The 20,649-nt window shown below is 54.2% G+C and overlaps 3 protein-coding genes across 5 annotated transcripts; 2 read left to right on the top strand and 1 right to left on the bottom strand.

Moving 5' to 3' along the window:
* Positions 1-1,623: 1,623 nt before the first annotated feature.
* TSSK6 (testis specific serine kinase 6) lies at positions 1,624-2,445 on the bottom strand (the record flags this gene model as incomplete). Its single annotated transcript, XM_081091607.1, has 1 exon — positions 1,624-2,445. One exon carries the CDS (start codon positions 2,443-2,445, stop codon positions 1,624-1,626), a length of 822 nt encoding a protein of 273 aa, XP_080947733.1.
* Positions 2,446-3,178: 733 nt separating this feature from the next.
* On the top strand, positions 3,179-12,173 carry NDUFA13 (NADH:ubiquinone oxidoreductase subunit A13). The gene is made up of 5 exons (XM_081091611.1): positions 3,179-3,353; positions 9,581-9,659; positions 10,835-10,906; positions 11,754-11,823; positions 11,994-12,173. The coding sequence occupies exons 1-5, from the start codon at positions 3,260-3,262 to the stop codon at positions 12,111-12,113; spliced, it is 435 nt and encodes a 144-aa protein (XP_080947737.1). The 5' UTR covers positions 3,179-3,259; the 3' UTR covers positions 12,114-12,173.
* On the top strand, positions 12,168-20,399 carry YJEFN3 (YjeF N-terminal domain containing 3). 3 transcript variants are annotated; one of them, XM_081091608.1, is made up of 6 exons: positions 12,168-12,804; positions 16,730-16,838; positions 18,141-18,251; positions 18,493-18,606; positions 18,684-18,834; positions 20,137-20,399. In XM_081091608.1, the coding sequence occupies exons 1-6, from the start codon at positions 12,746-12,748 to the stop codon at positions 20,340-20,342; spliced, it is 750 nt and encodes a 249-aa protein (XP_080947734.1). In that variant the 5' UTR covers positions 12,168-12,745; the 3' UTR covers positions 20,343-20,399. The 3 variants fall into 3 exon arrangements, with proteins under 3 accessions (XP_080947734.1, XP_080947736.1, XP_080947735.1); XM_081091609.1 differs by having other exon boundaries at positions 12,236-12,804; positions 18,547-18,606; XM_081091610.1 differs by lacking the exon at positions 18,684-18,834 and having other exon boundaries at positions 12,173-12,804.
* The last annotated feature ends 250 nt before the right edge of the window (positions 20,400-20,649 follow it).

The raw sequence follows: 20,649 nt of genomic DNA, 5'->3' as shown, positions 1-20,649 counted from the left end.
GATGTGAAAAAGCCAGATGGAGGCAAGGCACTTCCCCTCTCTTAGCCTGTTTCCTCATCTGCAAAACGAGGGGTTGGGATCAGAGCCTATTTCAAGGCGGTGAGAGGAGAGCTGGCACTTAATCCCCAGGGCACCTGAGAGCCATGGAGAGTGAATGAGCAGGGTTGGGGCATAGTCCCCTTAAACTGGTCATGGGCTTCAGATGGAAGCAGGCAGGATTAAGGTTTAGGGCGATGTTTCCCATACCAGTAACTTCATAACAAAATAACCCTCAAACTCCCCCAGGCCATATGGGGTCCCCTCTCCAGACATACACCTTTACCTCTCCCCCTCCTTTCCATTCCAGCCACAGGGGCTTTCTGGCATTACTCAAACACACCAGCTCCATCCTTTTTGGGAACTCATGAAACACTTTCCACTATTTCCAGTGTCTGATTCCTTAAGGGTTCAGTTCAGATATCTCCTTCAATCCCTCAGGCATCCTCCACCCCACTCCCCGCCCCCAGCATTTAGCACAACTTAAAATTTTAAAAAGATTTCCATGCAATTTTTTTACTTGACTTTTGCCTCTTCACTGAGGGCAGGGATGGATCTAAGCTTCTTTCTTGAGTCCCAAAGCTTGGTATACAGAAGGAGTTCAATAAATGCGTGAATTGAACAAATCAGCTGGTCCAGTGGACTTATGCCCCACCCTTGACTTTCCCTCCAGACTCTTACCCTCACTAAGGAAGGCGCCCTCACTAACGAGAGCTTCCACCACCTCCCTATCCTACTTCAGCTAAATCTGGGTTCAAATCCCAGCTGTGTTCATGGGCAGTGACATCTATGTGGGCATCAATTTCCTTATCTGTAAATGCTCAGTTGATTTCGAGACGGTCTCCCCACCTACCCACGCCATCCCCTTCTTAAAACATGAGAAGGGTGCTGGGTCTTTGCTCCCTAGCCCAACATTTCTATTCCCAGGACCATCACGACCCTGGGAACGACCTCAAAGTCAAAGTCCCTTCGACTCTTCCCAGGCTGGGGGATCCCCAAATGTACGGGTTCGAATCCCACAACTCCCTTTTGAGAACTGGAGCAAGAACCTTAACCTTTCTCTAAAAAGGGGCGCCCGCGCCTGCCTTCCGGGGAGCGACCCCCTCTCCCCGCTCCGTAAAAGGGCGGCATTGCTAGAGCCAGGTGCGAGGTAGAGCGAGTTTATTGCAAATTACAACGCGGGTGGCGCCCCGGGGCGCGCCGTCCCGCGGCGGCCTGCGAGGCAGGCTGGGAACGGATGCACTCAGCGTGCGTCCCCTAGTGGGCAGCTCTACCTGGCAGCCTCCTCCGACCGCAGAGCAGTCGCTCCGTCTGCGCAGGCGCATTGCTTCAGCATCCTCTGGTCTCGCCCCCTCCCGGGGCCTTCTTGCGGGGGAATCGAGGACGCGCATGTGCTCTCCGGTTCGTGGAGGAGGAACTAGATTCCAAACAGGGGCCACTGTGGCCCCCGCCGTGGAGAAAGAAGGAAAGGGGAAAGGACGCATGCGCATTGGTGCGCGGCGGCTTCGCGGGACTCTGGAAGCGCGCTTCTCGCGTGTGGCCGCGCTTGCGCAGTGCTAGGGGCGGCGGGTATGTGGGAATTCCGGGTTAGGCGGAGTCCCCGGTGCGCAGCCAGCCGTTGCGCGCTACCTGGCCCGCCGAGGGTCTGGCCGACGGGCTGAACTGCAGCAATTCAGTGATCAGTGACTTGCAGCGCTCCGACAGCTCGAGGCCGTCGGGGTAGAGGACGCCGCGCTTTTGGCGCCGGGGCAGGCCAGCGATGTCTGAGTCATCGAAGGGCATGCACCCGGTGACCATGACGTAGAGCACGACGCCTAGGCTCCACACGTCGTACTTCTTGGGGTCATAGGGGATGCCCAGGAGAACCTCCGGCGATGCGTAGGCTGCTGAGCCGCAGTAGGTGGTGCTCAGGTCAGGGTAGCCGTGAGCCTGGCGGCCGAAGCCAAAGTCGGTGAGCTTGACGCGGCGCTCGTCAGGGCTCAGCAGCACGTTTTCGCACTTGAGGTCGCGGTGCACCAGGTGGTGGTCGTGCAGGTAGCGCACGGCGCCAGCGATTTGTGCGAAGAGGTCGCGGGCCTGCCCCCCGGGGATGCGCCCGTTGCGCTGCACGGCCTGGAGCAGATCCGTGGCGGCTGCCTCCATCACGATGTACAGCTTCCCGTTGCACACCTCGATGAACTCGAAGACGTGCACAATATGCGGGTGCCGCACGCCTCGAAGGATGGACAGCTCGCGGGGCAGGAACTTGTTGACGAAGTCAGGCGGTGCGCGCCGCCGGTCCACCACCTTGATGGCCACCGTTCCCTTGTACTTCTTGGACGTGGCCACCTTCACCTTGGAGTAACTGCCCTCACCTATCGTGCGACCCAGCTTATAGCCGAGTTCGCTCAGGAGTTTGTCGCCCGACATGGTGGCGCCTGGGGCGCACGGGGAGCAGGAGGCGGCTGCTGTCGGGGGGCGGCCGGACTCCGATCTCGGGCCTAACCCATGGCGCTTGGCACCTGCACACCCGCACCCCCATGTGCCCACTCCCGGGTTCCCGCCGCCGCGGTGCCTTTTATTACCCAGGTAACAATTTCTGCCTTGTGAAGTGACTGCGGGCGTCACCCTACCTCGGGGTGGGGGCCCCCGCGGGCGTCACCCCGCCTCGGGATGGACCCTCCAAGGCCCTAGGGCTTTATGACTCATAATCAGTTCCTGATGAGAGGCTACTACTTCCAAGGGCTCCCGACCACCGCCAAGGAGCAGAATCTGTGCCAGGGGTGGGTGGCTCCTTGCGAGTCCAAATTTGAGCAGCCGCCGCCCCCACCCGGCTACTTGTACCAAGCCTTGACTACGTGGAGCACAGACCCAGAGGGGGGGAAACGGGTAAGGGGGCTTAGCTCGGTGGCCTGTCTCCCTCCGGAGCTTGAGTGCCCTGCGCATCGCCCCAGAGGGAAGGTGAAAGGGAAGTCCTTTGATGCAAGAACCTGGGCGACCCCACGGGCTCCAGGCGTCCACACCGGCTGAGCCACGCCTCGTCCGGGAGAAGAAATGCGGATTCTTCGGCTGCAGCCGGGCGTCGTAGCCAGAGTTCTCCCGCGCAGTAGGATCGCTACGCTAGCGTCCTGGGTTCCCTGGCCCCACCCGGGACCTGCGCGACCGCTTCCGCCACATTCATCATGGCGGCGATCTCCGGCTACGTCACTTCCGCCAGCGACCGGAAGTACAAAGCACTGCGACCATGGCGGCCTCGAAGGTGAAGCAGGACATGCCCCCGCCCGGGGGCTACGGCCCCATCGACTACAAACGGAACCTTCCGCGCCGGGGACTGTCGGGTCAGTGTCCGTCTGCGCCGTGGTGTCAGGGTCGGGGCCTCCCGAGCGCCGCGGCGGGGGCGGGCGCTGGGGAGGCTGACAGGCCTCAGTCTACCTGCGGGGCGCGGAGAGGCGGAGTCTGGGTATACACAGCGTCCGTGGTAACGATAACTGCTGTAATTTGTCGAGCGATTACCAATTCCTTTCATTTCTCCTCCTAACAGCCCAGAAGTCGGTCCTGGTAATGATTTCCTTTTCACAGTGGGTTAAATTGAGGTTAGTTTGGCCTGAACCCCTAGCCCTGGGCCACGCTTCTGTTTTACAGCTGGAAAAACTGAGGCCCGAGAGGCTGCGACCTCACCCGCAGGGCCACCCAGAACAAGCTGCGGCCAAAACCCGGAACACCGAAGGGGTTTAAAAGATGTTCTTTGTGGTGGTTCCTCGCTGGTGCTCCTCACTCGGAGGATGTCCCAGGAATATGTATTCTTAAGTTTTCCAAACGTTTTAAGTAACATTTTAAAATTCGTGCCTGGCCAGTGTCACTAGTGGTTGAGCAGTCGACGCATTAACCAGGAGGTCACAGTTCCATTCGGGTCAGGGCACCTGCCAGGGTTGCGGCTGGGTCCCCAGTGTGGGGCGTTTAGGAGGCAGCCCATCAATGATTTTCTCTCATCATGGATGTTTCTGTCTCTCTCTCTCCCTCTCCCTTCCTCTCTGAAATCAATAAAAAAAATGTTTAAAAAAATTTTTGTTGGGTTCATCACAGAAAAATGTAAGAGAGAAAGTAAAAGATGCTCATACTTCACACCCAGGATTAACAAAGAAATACAAAGAAATTTAAAACAAGTTAATTGTGAATACATTAAAATCTGCATATAGCCCTAGCCGGTTTGGCCCAATGGCTAGACCGTCGGCCTATGGACTGAAAGGTCCCAGGTTCGATTCCGGTCAAGGGCACGTGTCCAGGTTGGGGCTCCATCCCAGTGTGGGCGTGCAGGAGGCAGCCAATGATTATCTCTCATCATTGATGTTTCCATCTCTCTCTCTCCCTTCCTCTCTGAAATCAATAAAAATATTTTTTTAAATCTGCATATTATGCTTTAATAAAAAAATTCATGGGCATAGTAAAAAAAATAATTCAGGCGGTAGAAAAGTTGTCTATTGGTAATTCAAGCCCTTCCCCTCCCCTTGGCTTTTATGTATCCCAGAACAGAGATTGGCAAACTTTTTCTATAAAGAGCCAGATAAATTTTTTTTTATATAAATATATTTTATTGATTTTTTACAGAGAGGAAGGGAGAGGGATAGAGAGTTAGAAACATCGATGAGAGAGAAACACCCATCAGTTGCCTCCTGCACACCCCCTACTGGGGATGTGCCCGCAACCAAGGTACATGCCCTTGACCGGCATCGAACCTGGGACCCTTGAGTCCACAGGCCGATGATCTATCCACTGAGCCAAACCGATTAGGGCCAGATAAATATTTTATGCTTTATTGGCCAGATTGTCTCTATCCACTGCTGCTGCTTTTTTTTTTTTTTTTTAACAGCTGTTTACAAATCTAAAAGTGTTCTTAGTCGGAGGGCCATACAAAAATAGGTTAAAGATAGATTTGACACCACATGGGTACTCAACTCATCCTAGAGCACATTGAACGAATCTGAGTCATAACAACCAGGCCAGTGCACCCCTCAGATGTGCTGCATAAGGTCTGTGTGACCAGCCCTTGGGTCTCCTTGGGCCCTCCCCACTCGGCATCTTTTTTTTTTTTTTTTTTTTTTACCTACTGACACACTCTTTGTACCAGGGGTTCTCAACCTGTGGGTCACGACCCCTTTAGGGGTTGAACGACCCTTTCACAGGGGTCGCCTAAGAACATTGGAAAACACATATATAATTACATATCGTTTTTGTGATTAATCGCTATGCTTTAATTATGTTCAATTTGTAACAATGAAATTGGGGGTCACCACAACATGAACTGTATTAAAGGGTCGTGGCATTAGGAAGGTTGAGAACCACTGCTTTATACCTTTATACTAATCCTCTTCCTATTCATACTGCAGCGGGCTCTAAATGCCATTGCCTGGAGTTGGGTCTCCTAATCACATCCCTTTTACATGACTTTCATTGTAACACATACAAACCCACCCCAGTATTTCCTGGCTGCAGAGGTGTGAGGAAGATACCCCTTCCGTTGGTGTGGTCTTTGCATATGCTCTTGCATTCATTCATTAACTGTTGAGTGTGCACATGGCTGTGGGCCTTGTCTTGAATTCACTGTCATGTCACGCCTGAATTTCCTGTTGTAGTGAGTGGTGGGGTCTAGGTTAACCAAGACCTGTTTTGCTAGGGAGGGCCTGAGTGACCTCTCTGAGGAGGAGTTCCTCAGATGGATGGAACAGCAAGTGCAAAGACCCTGTGCTCTGTCCTGTACCCTCCCTCATCCTCTGTTGTCATGGGCCTCCTCTAGCCTTGCCTCTTTTGAGCCTGGCACTGTGGCCCCAAGCCTGGCACCTCTTTCCCTGGACCACTCACCACCAGCATCCCTGAGCATGCCAAGCTGGCTCAGGCTGCCTTTAATCCCTGCTGCTCCTAAAGTGACAGCTACCCCCACTTCTCCTCATCTCTCACACCTAGCTCCTCTCTCCACTCCCCTGACAACCTCTAATCTGCTTTCTGTCTTTATGGATTTGCCTCTTCTGGACATTTCATATTAATGAAATCATTCACAATGTATCCTTTTGTGTCTGGTTTCTTTCAGCATGGTGTGTTTTTGGGGGGGAGGGGGATACTGGGGTGGCTGCACTACTCAGGGCCTCAGGAGAGGCCAGAACTCAGAAGGGGGTCCCCCCCACTTCCTCCCCAAAATCCCCACTCTCTCTCCCCCTGCAGTCTCTCAGCCAAACTCTCAGCATGGCGTTTTTAATGATCATGTAGCATGTGTCCGTGCTTCATTCCTTTTATGGATGAGTAATGATCTTGTATTGATGGGCCACATTTGTGTTTCTGCTTTTCTCCTGTTGTGAGCAGTGCTGCTGTGAACATGTGTGTAAGAGTGTCTATGTGGCATATGTTTCATTTCTCTTAGGTGAAATTTCACCTGGGAATGTCATTGCTGGGTTATGGTGACTCCACATTTCACATTTTAAGGAACTACCGAACTGTTTTCCACTTTGGCTATACCATTTTATGTTCCCATCTGCAGTATCTGGGAGTTCAAATTTCTTCACATCTGAACAACACTAATTATTTATTATTTTTTTGAGTCTCACCATCCCAGATGGTATTTCATTGTGGTTTTAATTTGCATTTCCTTGGTGACTAATAGTATTGAGCATTTTTCTTGTGTTTACTGGCCATTTGTATAGCTTCCTTAGAGAAATGTCTAAATCATTTACACATTTTAAAATTGGGTTATTCATCTTTTTATCATTGAGTGTGGTTTTTTTATAAATATATTTTTGCTGATTTCAGAGAGGAAGAGAGAGGGGGGAGAGAGAGAGAAACATCATTGATGAGAGAGAATCATTGATGGGCTGCCTCTTGCATGCCCCACACTGGGGATCAAGCCCTGACTCCTGACCCCTGACGAGGAATCAAACCGGAACCTCCTGGTTCATCGGTTTGAACCACTGAGCATGCTGGGCTATAGTTGAGATTTCATGGTTCTTTATATATTTTGGATACCATTCCTTTATCACAGTGGTTCTCTTCTGGCCCTTTAAATACAGTTCCTCATGTTGTGACCCAACCATAAAATTATTTTCGTTGCTACTTCATAGCTATAATGTTGCTACTGTTATGAATCGTAATGTAAAAATCTGATATGCGGAATGGTCTTAGGTGACCCCTGTGAAAGGGTCTTTCGACCGCCAAAGGGGTCGCGACCCACAGGTTGAGAACCGCTGCTTTATCAGCTATATGATTTGCAAATACTTCCTCCCATTCTGTGGGTTGCCTTGTCAGCTCATTAATGGTCTCATTTGCAGCACAAAAGTTTTTTATTTCAGTGAAGTCCAATTCATCAATTTTTTTCTTTTGTCTCTTGTGCTTCTGGTGTTTCATCTAAGAAACCATTGTCTCATCCAAGGTCACAGAGACTGACTCCTCTGTTTTCTGAGTTTTATCGTTTTAGTTTTTTACATCAAAGTCTTTGATCAATTTTGAGTTATTTTTTTGTGTGGATGGGAGTAGGAAGGAGGACACTATTCTTTTGCATGTGGCTGTCCAGTTGTCCAATTTGCTGAAAAGACTATTCTTTCCCCATTGAGTTGTCTTGGCACCCTTGGACAAATTCAATTGACCATAAATGTGAGGGTTTATTTCTGGACTCCCAGCTCTTTGCCAGCGATATACATGTCTGTCCTTATGCCAGTGCCACGCTGTTCAGTACACACAGCTGTGTGATAAGTTTTGAAATTGTGAAGTGTGAGTCCTCATATTTTGTTCTTCTTTTTCAGAATTGTTTTGGTTATTCTGTTCCCTTGCATTTCCATGTGAATTTCACGATGCTAGTCAATTTCTGTCAGATTGGGGGGGATGGGTTGGGATTCTAAGGAGGCCTGTGTTGAATCTACCTCATTTTGGAGAGTGCTGCCATCTGAACAGAATGTTAAATTAAGTTCTGATCCATAAACACAGGATGTGTTTCCATTTATTTCAGTCTTGGTTGCCCATGGTCCACACACCCTTCTGGGCATGCCACTCCTTGGCCTTTCCCATCATACTGGCAGCTCCAGAAGCACAGACATCACCTGCCCAGGGCCTGGGGTCTGGGCCTTGTAGCCCTTAGTGAGGAAGAGATGAGTTAGAGCTGTGTCATCATAAAGGCATCCTGAGTCCTGGAACTTATCTTGCAGATGGACTCACACTTGGGTGCCAGGTATGGTGGCAAAGGATTTTCATAGACTGTCTAGGTCTGTCCCTGGGGTGAGGTCAGAAGGGGAGGCCTCTGGGCCTTTCTGCAGCTGTTGTAAAGAATGAGGCAGCCCTGATGAAACGCTTTCCACTGGTGGCCAACTGTCGAGTGTGCTGGGAGGGGTCCTGTCTCTAGAGCAGGGGTCGCCACCAGTGGACCACTGGTGGTCCGAGAGGTGTGAAAGGTTGGCGACCGCTGCTCTAGAGCGCCTCACTGACCTGAGCTGGTGTTTTTAACAAGTTGAACTAGGGGGAAAAATATGGAGCCAGTTTCTCATGTATCTCCAGGTCCAGCAGAGGTGCCTGATGAGGCTTATGTCCCAACTGAGGTGAAAAAGAAAGACACCCTCCCCACCCCCTCTCCTCCCCATGAGGCCCAGGGAGCGGCATCGTCCTTTGCTTACTAGACCTTTACTAGGTGTTGACTGGAGATTGACCTAGCTGAGCTTGTCCATTTGTCACAGCAGCCTGGAGGCCCGGCCAGAGAAGAGACCATGCTCGAAAGATGGGGGGGGGTACGGGGCCAGCCAGGCCCCAGGTGTCTGGGACTCCCTGAAGACCCTAGCAGGCCCACAACCTGTCAGTCAGGATTACAGTGGATGCCTGCTGGAGCTCAGTAAATATTCATGGCAGCCTGTTCCCTTGGGTTTGGACAGGGGGTGGGTGTCTACCCTGCTGGGCCAGGAGCAGCACCCAGGAGGCCAGGGCGGGTGGCAACCCCTGAAGGGCACAGCCTGCCTCTGACAGCCTTGCACAGGGGCCTACCTGCGTTCACAAGGAAGGCCCTGTGAGCAGCATGCAAGGAGGTGGCCCAGGCAGCTGGGAGCTACCATGGAGCTGGAACCATCAACCATCTTTGAGGGGCTGGCTGGCTGACTAGGAACCAGACAATCTCCAGGAAGATTGCGCTGCCAGGGCCATCCAACCATAAACATAGACCTTTGAGTCCTCCTGCAGTCCCTGCCCAATCTATACCTTCCAGAAACCCCAGCATGGGGGCAGAGGTGGTGCTGCTGCCACAGTCTTGCCTATGAGAGAGAAGCTGAGGCTTCTTTGGTGTCCCCTGCCTGCAGACATGATAGAGAGTGGTCTGCAGCTGTGGAAGAGGGGGTGTCCAAGGAAGCAGGCCAGTGGACATTCCACAGAGAAAAAAATAGTCTGAAGAAATGCGAGCCATCTCTGGGAGGGGGTCAGGGCACTCTCACCCTCTCCATCGTCTGTATTTCTGGGGTTATTTGTATAGCGAGTGGATATGCCTCATGAGAAGAAATGACCAGGGTAGCCTGTTCAGCATGCAGGTGCTGAGCTGGTGCTCCTCTCCCCACAGGCTACAGCATGTTCGCGCTGGGCATTGGGGCCATGATCTTTGGGCACTGGAGTATGATGAAGTGGAATCGTGAACGCAGGTAGGCCCCGTGCAGGTGAGGGTGGGCATGTGCCTGTGGACTTGGTATACACTGGGGCCCCTCATCAACCCCCAGGTCTTGGGGACCCAGCAAATCCATTTTTGGATTTTACCTTTAATGATTGACTAGTAAGCAAAGAGCTTGCCTCCAGGTGTTCACCAGGCACCCCTTTAGCCTCTGCCACTGGGGACTCGAGGGTGTCCAGGTTGTCCATGGTAACCAGGCAATAATGATATGGGGGCATGGAAAGCAGATCATGCAAGACGGTGGCCATGCCAGCCATGCAGGGTCTGAGGGGCCAAGACCTACCATGGCCTCAATTCAGACTCCAGTCACCTCTGAGCTCATCTGATTCCCTGCCAGGTGGCTCCTTGTCATTAGCCTCTGACTGGCTGGGCTCTGTCATATGTCCTTAGCATCCCCGACTCGGCCAGGAATCTCTGAGGATGGTGCTAGAGAAGGCTCAGCTCGTGGAGGGTGCTCCACATTATTGAGTATACTCAGGAGCACCTGATGGGTGCTGGATGCTAGGGCCCCTGTGTTGGACAAGCAAAACCAGGCCCAGCCTCCTAGGGGGACACAGTAGTGACCACAGTGTGGCTGTGATGGGGGCAGTAGCCTGGGGATTGGGGCCAGGAGAGGGGTTGAAGTTCATCTACCCCTTCCTTGTGCCTCTGTAAGATTTCTGGTGATGAGGGGATATGTCCAGAGGCTACTCCCTGGGACACAACATGGCTCGCTCTCCCCACCCCCTAGCACAGGCAGGGCTGGGGCTTGGAAGATGCTGAAAAGCAGGGAGAAGAAGAATGCCCCAATGTTATTTTGAGATGAAGGGGACATGGTTTTGTGAGGCCCATAACCCCATGATGAACACTTCCCTTCCTTCACTGCAGTTACAGACTTGGGCTATTTTTAGGATTAAAAAAAAAAAAAAGTTCTTTAATTGAAAAGAAAATGTGAAGCCAGCAATCTTGTGGACCAACGCCTGCGCTTGCTGAGTTCCCCATCTCGGGCTCCTGGTGGACGGAGCCTAGTGTCCAAGCTCTATCCTGCTTGCTCGCCTCTCCCGCAGCCACCATCCCCGTGCATCACCCTGAATGTCCAGGGGCCACATCATCTGCCTCCCTCCCTACCCACCCTAATCTGATCCAAGTATTGGTTTTGGGGTTTCACAGGCGCTTGCAGATCGAGGACTTTGAGGCCCGCATTGCACTGATGCCGCTGTTGCAGGCAGAGAAGGACCGAAGGTAAGACCACCAGGGTCTGGAGGTCATAGGCCTGAGTGCCCCAGCTTGCGGCTTGGGGACACAGCCAAAATGCACATGGGGACTGGCAGCTGCATCCTTGCACACAAACTGCTGTCATCCTTGGAGAGGGCCCTAGACAAAGTGGAGACCAAGGGGGTGAACGGGAAGGCTTTTCTGCAAGAAGGGGGTGTTGGGGCTGGGCAGGAGAATAGTAAGAGTTTGCCAGGGAGCTAAGCTGGCGTGGTTCAATGGTTGAGCATCGACCAGGAGGTCACTGGTTCGATTTCCTATCAGGGCATACGCCCAGGTTGTGGACTTGATCCCCAGTGTGGGGCATGCAGGAGGCAGCCGATCGATGATTTCTCTCATCATTGATGTTTCTATCTCTCTCTCCTTCTCCCTTCCTCTCTGAAATCAATCCTATATAATAAAAGCCTAATATGCAAATCTACTGAATGGCAGAATGACCGGTCGCTTTGATGTGCAATGACCACCAGGGGGCAGACACTCAATGCAGGAGCTGACCCCAGCCTGCAGGCCCCAGGCCAGCCAAGGCGGTTGCCAGCGGGGGGCCCCCCCATTGCCCTGCAGATTGGCCCTGATTGCCAGCCAGGCCTAGGGACCCTACCCATGCACGAATTTCGTGCATAGGGCCTCTAGTAAAAATATATTTTAAAAAAAAGTTTGCCAGGGAGAGGAAAGGAAAGAAAGAGGTCAATGTGTGCAGAGTTGGAAGTGGCAGGAGATGATTGGAGGGGGAGTGAGGGAGGGGGGTCTAATAGGTGCATTAGGCAGGGGTCCCTTGGGGTACTCAGGGCTGTCCCCACCTCCCACTTCATCCTTACAGGGTCCTGCAGATGCTTCGGGAGAACCTGGAGGAGGAGGCCATCATCATGAAGGATGTGCCCAACTGGAAGGTGGGTCCCCTGTAGGGAGGGCAAGGGTCTAGGCCACTGCAGAAGTGCAGCCTTCCACAGAAAACCTCTTTGAAGCCGAGAGAGGCAGTGGGTGCTGGGATTGAGGTGAGGAAGGCAGCAGCTTCTGACACAGTGGCCAGTACCCCCACCTGTACCTGCTTCCCCCTCAGGTGGGCGAGTCTGTGTTCCACACAATGCGCTGGGTGCCCCCCATAATGGGTGAGCTGTATGGACTGCGCACCAATGAGGAGATTGTCAACGCCACCTATGGCTTCGTCTGGTACACGTAGGGAAGGACGCTGGACCTCGCGCCCTGCCCATGGAGTGAATAAATGTTCTGGAGACCTGCCTGCCTGTGTCCCAAGGACTGAGTGACTGGGGGAGGGAGGGCTCCACTGGGTCACACGCCATGTGGGGACTCAGGGACTAGGCCTGGAAATTCAGCAGAAAACGCCAAGCTGGGTGGCCTTAAAAAACACACATAAGCTTCCCCTGGATCCACTACCAGCCCTGGATTCCAAAATATGCCTTGACTGCCCTACCTCTGCTGAAATTCTGCTTGACTGCAGCCCACCCCTCCAGGGATGGATAGGGGCCTGGAGAGGAGCGGGGGCAGGGGCAGGCGGCAGAGGCGTGTCCCCTACTCCCAGGCCGGGACCCATAGCAGGTGTGACCGACCCATCACGACCCAACTCTGCCCCTCCAGACTTCAAGGGCATCTGGGCGTCCTTACATCCCGCCAGCAGCTGTGCTTCTGCCACAAAAGAGTTAAGTCCGCCTGCGACCAGCGACCAGTGCCCTAGCAAAGCGCCTTCACGGCGCCTCTTGATTGGCGGGTGGGAGTGGGCGGGGCCTGCTGAGGGATAGGCTTTAAAAACGGTGCCTGCCCGGCTGCCGCTGCCCGCACAGGCTCACCTTGGCCATGATCGGTGCGGCCAGCCGAGACCCGACGGAGGCGCCCGAGGATCGGCGTTTCCTCAGGTCAGCGGGGATAGGGATACCGGGACCCTGTGTGGGGAAGGGGCACGGCCAAGGCGGGTAATGGGGAAAGGAGCATGGCTGGGAGCGGGCCGGGGCGGGGGAATCCGAGGCCCACCCCGCCTTTCACTGGAGACAGCCTGCCGCTTCCCGCCTTTGACGCTGCATTGCCAGGGAAATGGCAGTCGCAGCAAACCCGCTCCATGAATTATTCATCATCACTGCTACTTGCTCCTCCATACCCTTTACCCCACCCGGGCCCACCTCCCCTTTCCATCTCCCAGGTACCCTGGAGCCCCCATCTCAACTCTTACTCTCAGCTCCTCAAATGCTTACCTCCCCCCCACCCCCCATGGTGATCCCCCTGCTATTACTACCTTGTCTAGACAAGGAAACAGGTCTCAGGAGGGGAGCCACTGCCTGAGCCAAGGCTAGGGCGATTTTTGAACACCTGGGCCACTTGGGGGTCTGGAGCCAGCAGCTATGGCAGTCTCACCTTGTTCTGAGTCATCCTGTGTGAGAGGGGACACCAAGCAGGGCTGGAGAAAGCCAGATTCATTTCACAGAAGTCTGCCCATTGATCAGTTTCTCTTCTCAGGGCAGATATTGTCAGATGTCCAGATTCTGGCTGCTATCCAGATTCAGCTGTAACACCCAGCACATCTCAGGCAGGGAGAGATGAATGTTCCAGATATAAGCAATGGCCTCATCTGGCATGGGGGACAGTGGAGCACCTCAAATGCCAATTGAAGAGTGATGGGGCTCTGTGGGGTGGGTGGTGGTAGAACCTAGTGAATTAGGGGAGAGGAGGCAATGAGTTTAGAGACATAATGGGGGGCATGTAGGTATGATGAGGAATTTAAATATTCTCTGAATACTGGGGAGCCTTAAGAAGGTTTGCAACGGCATGATATGATCTGGTATTCAAATTTTCAAAGCCCGCGTCTTAGGTGGTGTGGAGTTTGGGGGGCAGGAGACTGCTGTTGGCAGCCTGGTGGGCAGTAGTGGCAGGCTGGTGAGAAGAGACAAGAGGGTGGAGAGAAGCAGACGGAGCCGGGAGCACAGGGAAGATCTGGCATGGTCATCCTGGCCTCGTGGCTTCACGTCCAAAAGAGACCCCTCCAGCCTGGCTCGCGTGGCTCAGTGATTGAGCATCAACCTATGAACCCAGAGGTCACAGTTCCATTCCCAGTGTGGTGGGTATAGGAGGCAGCCAATCAATGATTCTCATCATTGATGTTTCTCTCTCTCCTTCCTTCCTCTCTGAAATCAATAAAATATATTAAAAGAAAGAAAGAAAGAAACAAGAAACAAAAGAGCCCCCTCCTGGAAGCATTTCTGGAAATTCCCTTTGAAACCAGGTCACCTCAGCCCTTCTGGGGCTGGCGGGAAATCCTGGGCCTCGAATTCCTTCTCATCTGGCGGGTAGGCTGGGGGGACAAGAGGAACTCTCATAACTGAGGTGCCTCCCCCTACCCCTGGTCCCACATGGCTCTGCCCTGATTCCCACTCATACCCTACCCATAGCCTCCACCTCAGGATCCTAGCCTAGACCACCCTCTTCCTATGGACTCCCCATTATCACTCTAATGCAGCCGTGGGCAAAGTACGGCCCGCGGGCCGGATCCGGCCCGTTTGAAATGAATAAAACTATTGAAAAAAAAGACCGTACCCTTTTATGTAATGATGTTTACTTTGAATTTATATTAGTTCACACAAACACTCCATCCATGCTTTCGTCCCGGCCCTCCGGTCCAGTTTAAGAACCCATTGTGGCCCTCGAGTCAAAAAGTTTGCCCACCCCTGCTCTAATGACTGGTGAGCCAGGAAGATAATTTTCCAAATGGAGATGAGATCAAAGCTTTGGGACAGAGGAAGAAGAGGAATGGGTGATCCTCCACCCTTCTCATCCCACTCTCCCACTCTCCTGTGAGGGCTGCAGGCAGAGCTGTCACAAGATGAAGGTGGAGAAATAAGCCATGTTCCCGAACACCCTTCCCAGGAGCTGGCCTGGCCTTCCATGCCAGGGATGGGTTTGCTCTTATTTAGCCCCACCGTGAACTCCTTTCCCACCTGGTACTTCGACTTCATCTGACATTGGCTAAAGACAAGTTAGGGGTTGAATCTGGCTCTGCTGCCATCTCAGGGCATGTGACCTCCCTGCCCTCAGCCTTCATCTCCCCCATCTACGTGGGACCCCAAAGTATGTATTCTGTTTCTCTCACTGCTCCAGCCACACTGGTCTCTCTCCTGTCCCTCGAACCTGCCAAGCTCTTCCACCAAGAGGCCTTGGCCCTTGATGTTCTTGCCACCTGGATTATCTACCATCGTGTACCAGGCCAGCTCCTCCAGGAAGCCTTCCCTGACTCCCCATCCCACAGCAGTCCTCATTTCCCACCTCTGCCCCTCCTGCTTGCTTGGCCTATTCACACTGCAAAATTGGCTGGAAGGTTGTGGTTTTCCTACTCACGGAATGAAGGAGGAGATCTGGGATTCATCCCAAACTCCTGCCCCATGTGTAGATCTCCTGCTGCTGCTTTGTTCATACTCTGTTCGTGGCTCTGCAGACAGACACCAAAGGTGGAAGTCTGTTTCCCCACTCTTCTGGCATGACCAGGGGCCACCCTCTTGGCTTCTCTGAGTTGTTTTTCCAACTCTCTGGGCCTAGTTCTATTGCTATTATTATTATTATTTTAATTGCATGTGCTTTTTATTTTTCTTATTTTTTTAGATATGTTTTTATTGATTTCAGAGAGGAAGAGAGAGGGAGAGAGAGTTTGGAACATCAATGATGAGAATCATTGATTGACTGCCTCCTGCACGCCCCCTACTGGGGACTGAGCCTGCAACTGGGACATGTGCCCTTGATTGGAATCGAACACAGGACCCTTACAGGCCGAGGCTCTAGCCACTGAGCCAAACCCGGTAGGGCCCTAGTTCTATTATTGTTGTTGTTATTACCCTCTCTAGGGTGTGCCGAACTGGGGGTAGATGCTACTCCCCAGCAGGAAGGTCCTGCCAGCTGCCCATGCCGATTCTGGAATGAGGAACACCTGGTCTTCAAAGCCAGCTCTCCCTCTCTGCCACCACCAAGTCCAGGCCCTTTGGAAGGCCCTTAAGCAAGGGCCAGCCACCTTGGTCCCTGCTGTTAGAAGTGCCCAACACTTGGTTTAACACTCTGCCATCACCATCTTGAAATTCTTAATTTTGAACAAGGGGCTCCACATTTGCATTTTGAATTGGCCCTTAAAATTAATCGAGCCCATCCCACCTTCGCTTTTGCAGAGGAAGCAAGGCTTGGAAAGATGAAATAGACCCCAGTCACCAGCAAGCCAACTCCGTAGTAGGGTTTTGTCTCAAGCGAGTTGGCTCCATCTCCCCAGGCACAATTATTTGAGTTTTACAACTATCTTTGAAGAGGGTCACATCCCACCTCCCTAAGCGAGCTGTCAAACGCCTCTGCAGCCTTCACACACCTCCCTCAGTCCCCCGCCCCCCGCTCCCAGTCCAGCCAGTACCCTCCAGTGTCCTGGAGCTCAGTCAGTGACTTCCTCTGCTTGAAGTCCACCCAGCGCCCCCATCAGTCCTTCAGGCTCCATGCCTCCTCCTGGGTTCCTCCACCTTGGGGGCTGGGGCCTCTGGGTGGGACTCAGTCCTCCGTGCGTAGGAAGAACAGAACCAACATGCGCCACCACGTGCTTCCTCGCCCACCAGAGGGCGCCGCGCACCAGGCTTCGGCTCAAACCTCCAGCTGCCAGCCCGGTTCCATTCAATCGCTTGCGCATCGGATGGGGAAACAGATTGGGGTTGGGGGAGGGGGAGCACCAGAGACTGGCTCGGGACATTGGTGGGACATTTCTGCCTCCATATGAGCCTCTGCCTCCATCTCTCTGTGTCTCTAAGCGTCTCTCCCAACTCTGTCCCCCAGCACGGAGGAGGCAGCTGCTCTGGAACGGGAGCTGCTGGAGGATTATCGTTTTGGGCGGCAGCAGCTGGTGGAGTTATGTGGCCATGCTAGTGCTGTGGCTGTGACCAAGGTACCTAACCCCTGCCCTTTGACCTTGACCCCAGCCAGACGACCAGCCTACCAGAGCCAAGATCTATTCTAGCTGCATGACCCCCAAGGCCCAGGGATTGGGAAGCATAGCTGTGTCTGGCTCTGGGGCAAACCCTTGAGGTGTCTGCAACGAACTGGCAAATTATAGCAACAATAATACTACTATCCGGTGCTTTGCCCCAAGTTACCTCTGAACAAGAATAATAAACTGACACCAGTTAATAAACAAACTCCTTAGAAAAATGCCCAATAGTCAGGGCTCCAGTATATAATCCTTCTCCTCTTCCCCTCTTTTTCTCTTCTTATTACCACTGTATATTTTTTTAAAACTCAATATTTTTCTCTATGTGAACTCAATTTTTTTTTACTTAAATGTTTTTATTTCCAAATGAAACATATCCTGAGTGAGGTGCCCAAAAGAGAAAGAAATGGAGAAAATCTAAGCCACTGAAGCAAAGCCAGTGTAGTAAACTCGTCTCATTTTTGCCCTGAAAGCCCCAAGTACATCCAGAAGCCCCTTGGTCTCAGCCAGTCAGCCAGTGTCACCCTCCCTGACTCTGGTGTTATGGGTTGCAGGCCTGGTCAGTGTCAGTCAGGACCTCAGACCTTGGGGAGGAGACTGAAAAATGGAATAAGTTCCCCTCTGTGTGGTTGAAGGTTAGAATATGGCCAGGCCCGGTGGAGTCAGGGAGAGGCCCCATGAGACTGTCCAAGCTTCTATATAATAAGAGGCAAACGAGGCTGGGAGAGGAGAGGGGGCCGATGACAGAGTCAGGGTAGGCTGGGACTCTACCACCAGCACGCTTAACTGCTGTATTAGAGAGAGAGAGAGGGATGCACAGGCCCACAAAGACGGAGTCTGAGAGAGAGAGACAGGGAGGTGAAGACAGGCCAGTGGAAGGAGGCAGCGGGAGAGAGGCAGGGCATGGCAGGTTGGAAAAGTACCTCCCCACCAACTATGGGGCCTCTGGGGGGGCCTGGAAAATGGGTGGGGGAGAGGAAGCCACGGCAGTGGAAAAAGGTGGAAGAATGTCTGCAACTCAGGCCGAGAATAAACAAACCACAGTCCAGGCTCCCGGGCTCTCAATGGTGGCTGGAGACACGCTTTCCTGTTCTGGCTTGGCAGCTCCTCTGCGTCTCCGAGGAGGAAACTGAGGCCCCGAGTGGCCCAGCCCCTCTCCCATATTGCTCCCAAGCCGCGTCCCTTCCTCTCCCTGGGCCTCAATTTCCCCACCTGGTCAAGGAGGGATTCCAAGCTTTGCCTTTGCTGTGCCCCTCCCAGGTGTTCCCCTTGCCTGCTCTCTCCCGGAAGCAGAAGACGGTGCTGGTCGTGTGCGGACCGGAGCAGAATGGGGCGGTAGGGCTGGTCTGTGCCCGGCACCTGCGGGTGTTTGTGAGTAGCAAGGACCCCCTTGGTGTCCCAGAGTCACTCCCCATTCTGTCCCTGCAGAAGTCACTTCCTCCTCTTGGTAGTGTTCCAGGGGAACATTGAGACTGGACAAGTTACAGAATAAGCCCAGTGCTTGCCCCAGGTACTGCTGCCTGGTACCAGGTCTGGAGGCTTGGCAGAGCCCCTAAAAGCTTGAGCAGCCCCCACACTGACCCTTTCCTGCCCCCTTCCCGCCCCCCCCCAGGAGTATGAACCGAGCATCTTCTACCCCACACGTTCACTGGACCCGCTGCACCAGGACCTGACCACCCAGTGTGAGAAGATGGACATCCCCTTCCTGTCCTATCTGCCCACAGAGGTCAGCACTCCTTGACAACAAGGGGCAGGTGGGGGATGGTGCTCCAGGGCTGCCCCTCACCTCGCCTTCCCTCCCAGGTCCAGCTCATCAATGACGCCTACGGGCTGGTGGTGGATGCTGTGCTGGGCCCTGGCGTGGAGCCCCGGGAGGTCGGGGGCCCCTGCACGCGTGCGCTGGCCACACTCAAGCTGCTGTCCATCCCCCTCGTGAGCCTGGACATTCCCTCAGGCATGCCAGGTGGAGGGGGGTGCGTCAGGGCCTGGGAGATCTGGGGGGCCCCTGTTCTCCAGCTTTTGTGACCCAGTTTGTCTGCCTACTCTGAGCCTCAGTTTCCTTGGGGGTGGATTGTGCACCCTGGGTATGGCAGAGGGCCATGTCCATCCCTCAGATGGGGACACTGAGGTTGTTGCCCAGGTGATCCTGCATCCCCTCCCCACCACGCTCAGCCCAATGTGCCCAATGCCCACCCTGGCCCAGTCACCAGGCAGACGTGAGCTCACTCAGCAAAGGCCTCGCCCGTCCTGGCCGCCGCCCTATGCCTGTTGGAGCCATTAGGCCATGGGCAGACGGAACAAACAGCTGCTGGCCAGCCGGACCCTTCACAGGGGGTGGCCGAACTCCGAGGGACATCCCCTGGCTTGCAAGACCTCAGGGCCATCTCAGCAGGGTGCTGAAGAGCAGGGGTGGGGTGGGGTGGCTATGAGGAGGTGGGCTGTCTGGTATGAGGGTGGAGGCTAGGATCATAGAAGGACAGATTAAAGTCAGAGGGGAGAGGCCTTTAGTTAATGGTTCCAGACTCCAGTCAGAGGCAGGAGAGAAGGCAAAGCTCCTCGTCTGAAGGTGGAGGTTCATTTCAGAGGTAGCAGAGGCTATGAACCAATGAGTAAGGTGGTGTGGTCTTGCCAAGTAAAAAGGCAAGATACAGCATGAGGGTGAGGCAGAGGTGGCAGATCAGAGGGAGGAGTACTGGGCAGAGGGTGGAGGATCAGTGCTCAAGTTGGGTGGGGAAGGAGGCACTTCCTGTCAGAGGCAAGAACCTGGGGCAAGGAGGTCACATAGGAGAGGCTTGCTTGCGGATGGAGGAAAAAAGTCTGTCCTTTGAGTGGGGATCTGGCCAGAGAGTGGAGGCTGCCTGGGAAGTCTGGGTGGAAAGAGGTTCTAGTCTAAGCAGGGAAGCTCAGGATTGATAGGAAGGGAGGTGTGGGGATAGACGCCAGAAGAGGCACGGGTCTGACCAGGAAAGGGCAGCAGCTGGAAATGATGCAGTCTGCAGGCAGAGGCTGAATCAGATGGAGGAGGACGATTGGGTAGCAGGGTGGGAGGAGGGACAGAGAAGTATGAGGGCTCTGGCCAGAGGGGGAGGGAAAACATCTCCAATGAGGGAAGGAGACTGGTCTGAGGGTGGAGGCTCCATTCTTTGGGGAGGCAGGTCTGATCAAGACACTGTCAGAAAGCAGAAGCTGGGACGCTCCTCTGAGGGTGAGCACCCTTCCCAGCTCCTGATCTCCCCTCCCTCCCCTCCTCCCTCAGGCTGGGATGCGGAGACCGGCGAAGACTCCGAGGACGGCCTGCGGCCCGACGTGCTGGTGTCACTGGGTGCGCCCAAGCGCTGCGCTGGCCGCTTCTCCGGGCGCCACCACTTCGTGGCTGGCCGGTTCGTGCCCGACGACGTGCGCCGCAAGTTCGCGCTGCGTCTGCCGGGGTACACGGGCACCGACTGCGTGGCGGCGCTGTGACCGCTGCCCGTGCCCGCGCGGCCTGGACGTGCCCCAATAAACACACATCCCACCACCTCCTGGCCTCGCCTCCTCTGTGCGCCGCGCGGGGGCAGGCTCGGGGCGGCCGCAGGCGGGAGGGGCGGAGGGCGGACGGGGAGCGGGACTTCCCGCTGACCGCCGTAAAGGGGAGATTCTGGGACTTCCAGCCGCTCCGATGGCCTAAGGCCACTGGATCGAAGTTGGACTCCAAGGAGGGTTTCTGGCCGCCCGAAGCGTGAAGGTTCGGGTAGCTCCAGGCCCGATTCCAAGACGCACTGCCCACCGG

The sequence above is a fragment of the Myotis nattereri genome, assembly GCF_964212035.1.
Source record: "Myotis nattereri genome assembly, chromosome: 5".
In the NCBI taxonomy this organism is placed as follows: domain Eukaryota; kingdom Metazoa; phylum Chordata; class Mammalia; order Chiroptera; family Vespertilionidae; genus Myotis; species Myotis nattereri.
The sequence above is the reverse complement of the archived record's forward strand: the minus strand, read 5'-3'. Positions and strand labels throughout refer to the sequence as shown.

Bases quoted from the DNA above. Each gene is read 5' to 3' on its own strand.
- NDUFA13 (XM_081091611.1), top strand. From the start codon at position 3,260: ATGGCGGCCTCGAAGGTGAAGCAGGACATGCCCCCGCCCGGGGGCTAC. The intron at 3,354-9,580 runs GTCAGTGTCCGT...CTCTCCCCACAG, and splicing joins TCCGCGCCGGGGACTGTCGG to GCTACAGCATGTTCGCGCTG. The intron at 9,660-10,834 runs GTAGGCCCCGTG...GGGGTTTCACAG, and splicing joins AAGTGGAATCGTGAACGCAG to GCGCTTGCAGATCGAGGACT.
- YJEFN3 (XM_081091608.1), top strand. From the start codon at position 12,746: ATGATCGGTGCGGCCAGCCGAGACCCGACGGAGGCGCCCGAGGATCGG. The intron at 18,252-18,492 runs GTGAGTAGCAAG...GCCCCCCCCCAG, and splicing joins CCCGGCACCTGCGGGTGTTT to GAGTATGAACCGAGCATCTT. The intron at 18,835-20,136 runs GCATGCCAGGTG...CTCCTCCCTCAG, and splicing joins GAGCCTGGACATTCCCTCAG to GCTGGGATGCGGAGACCGGC.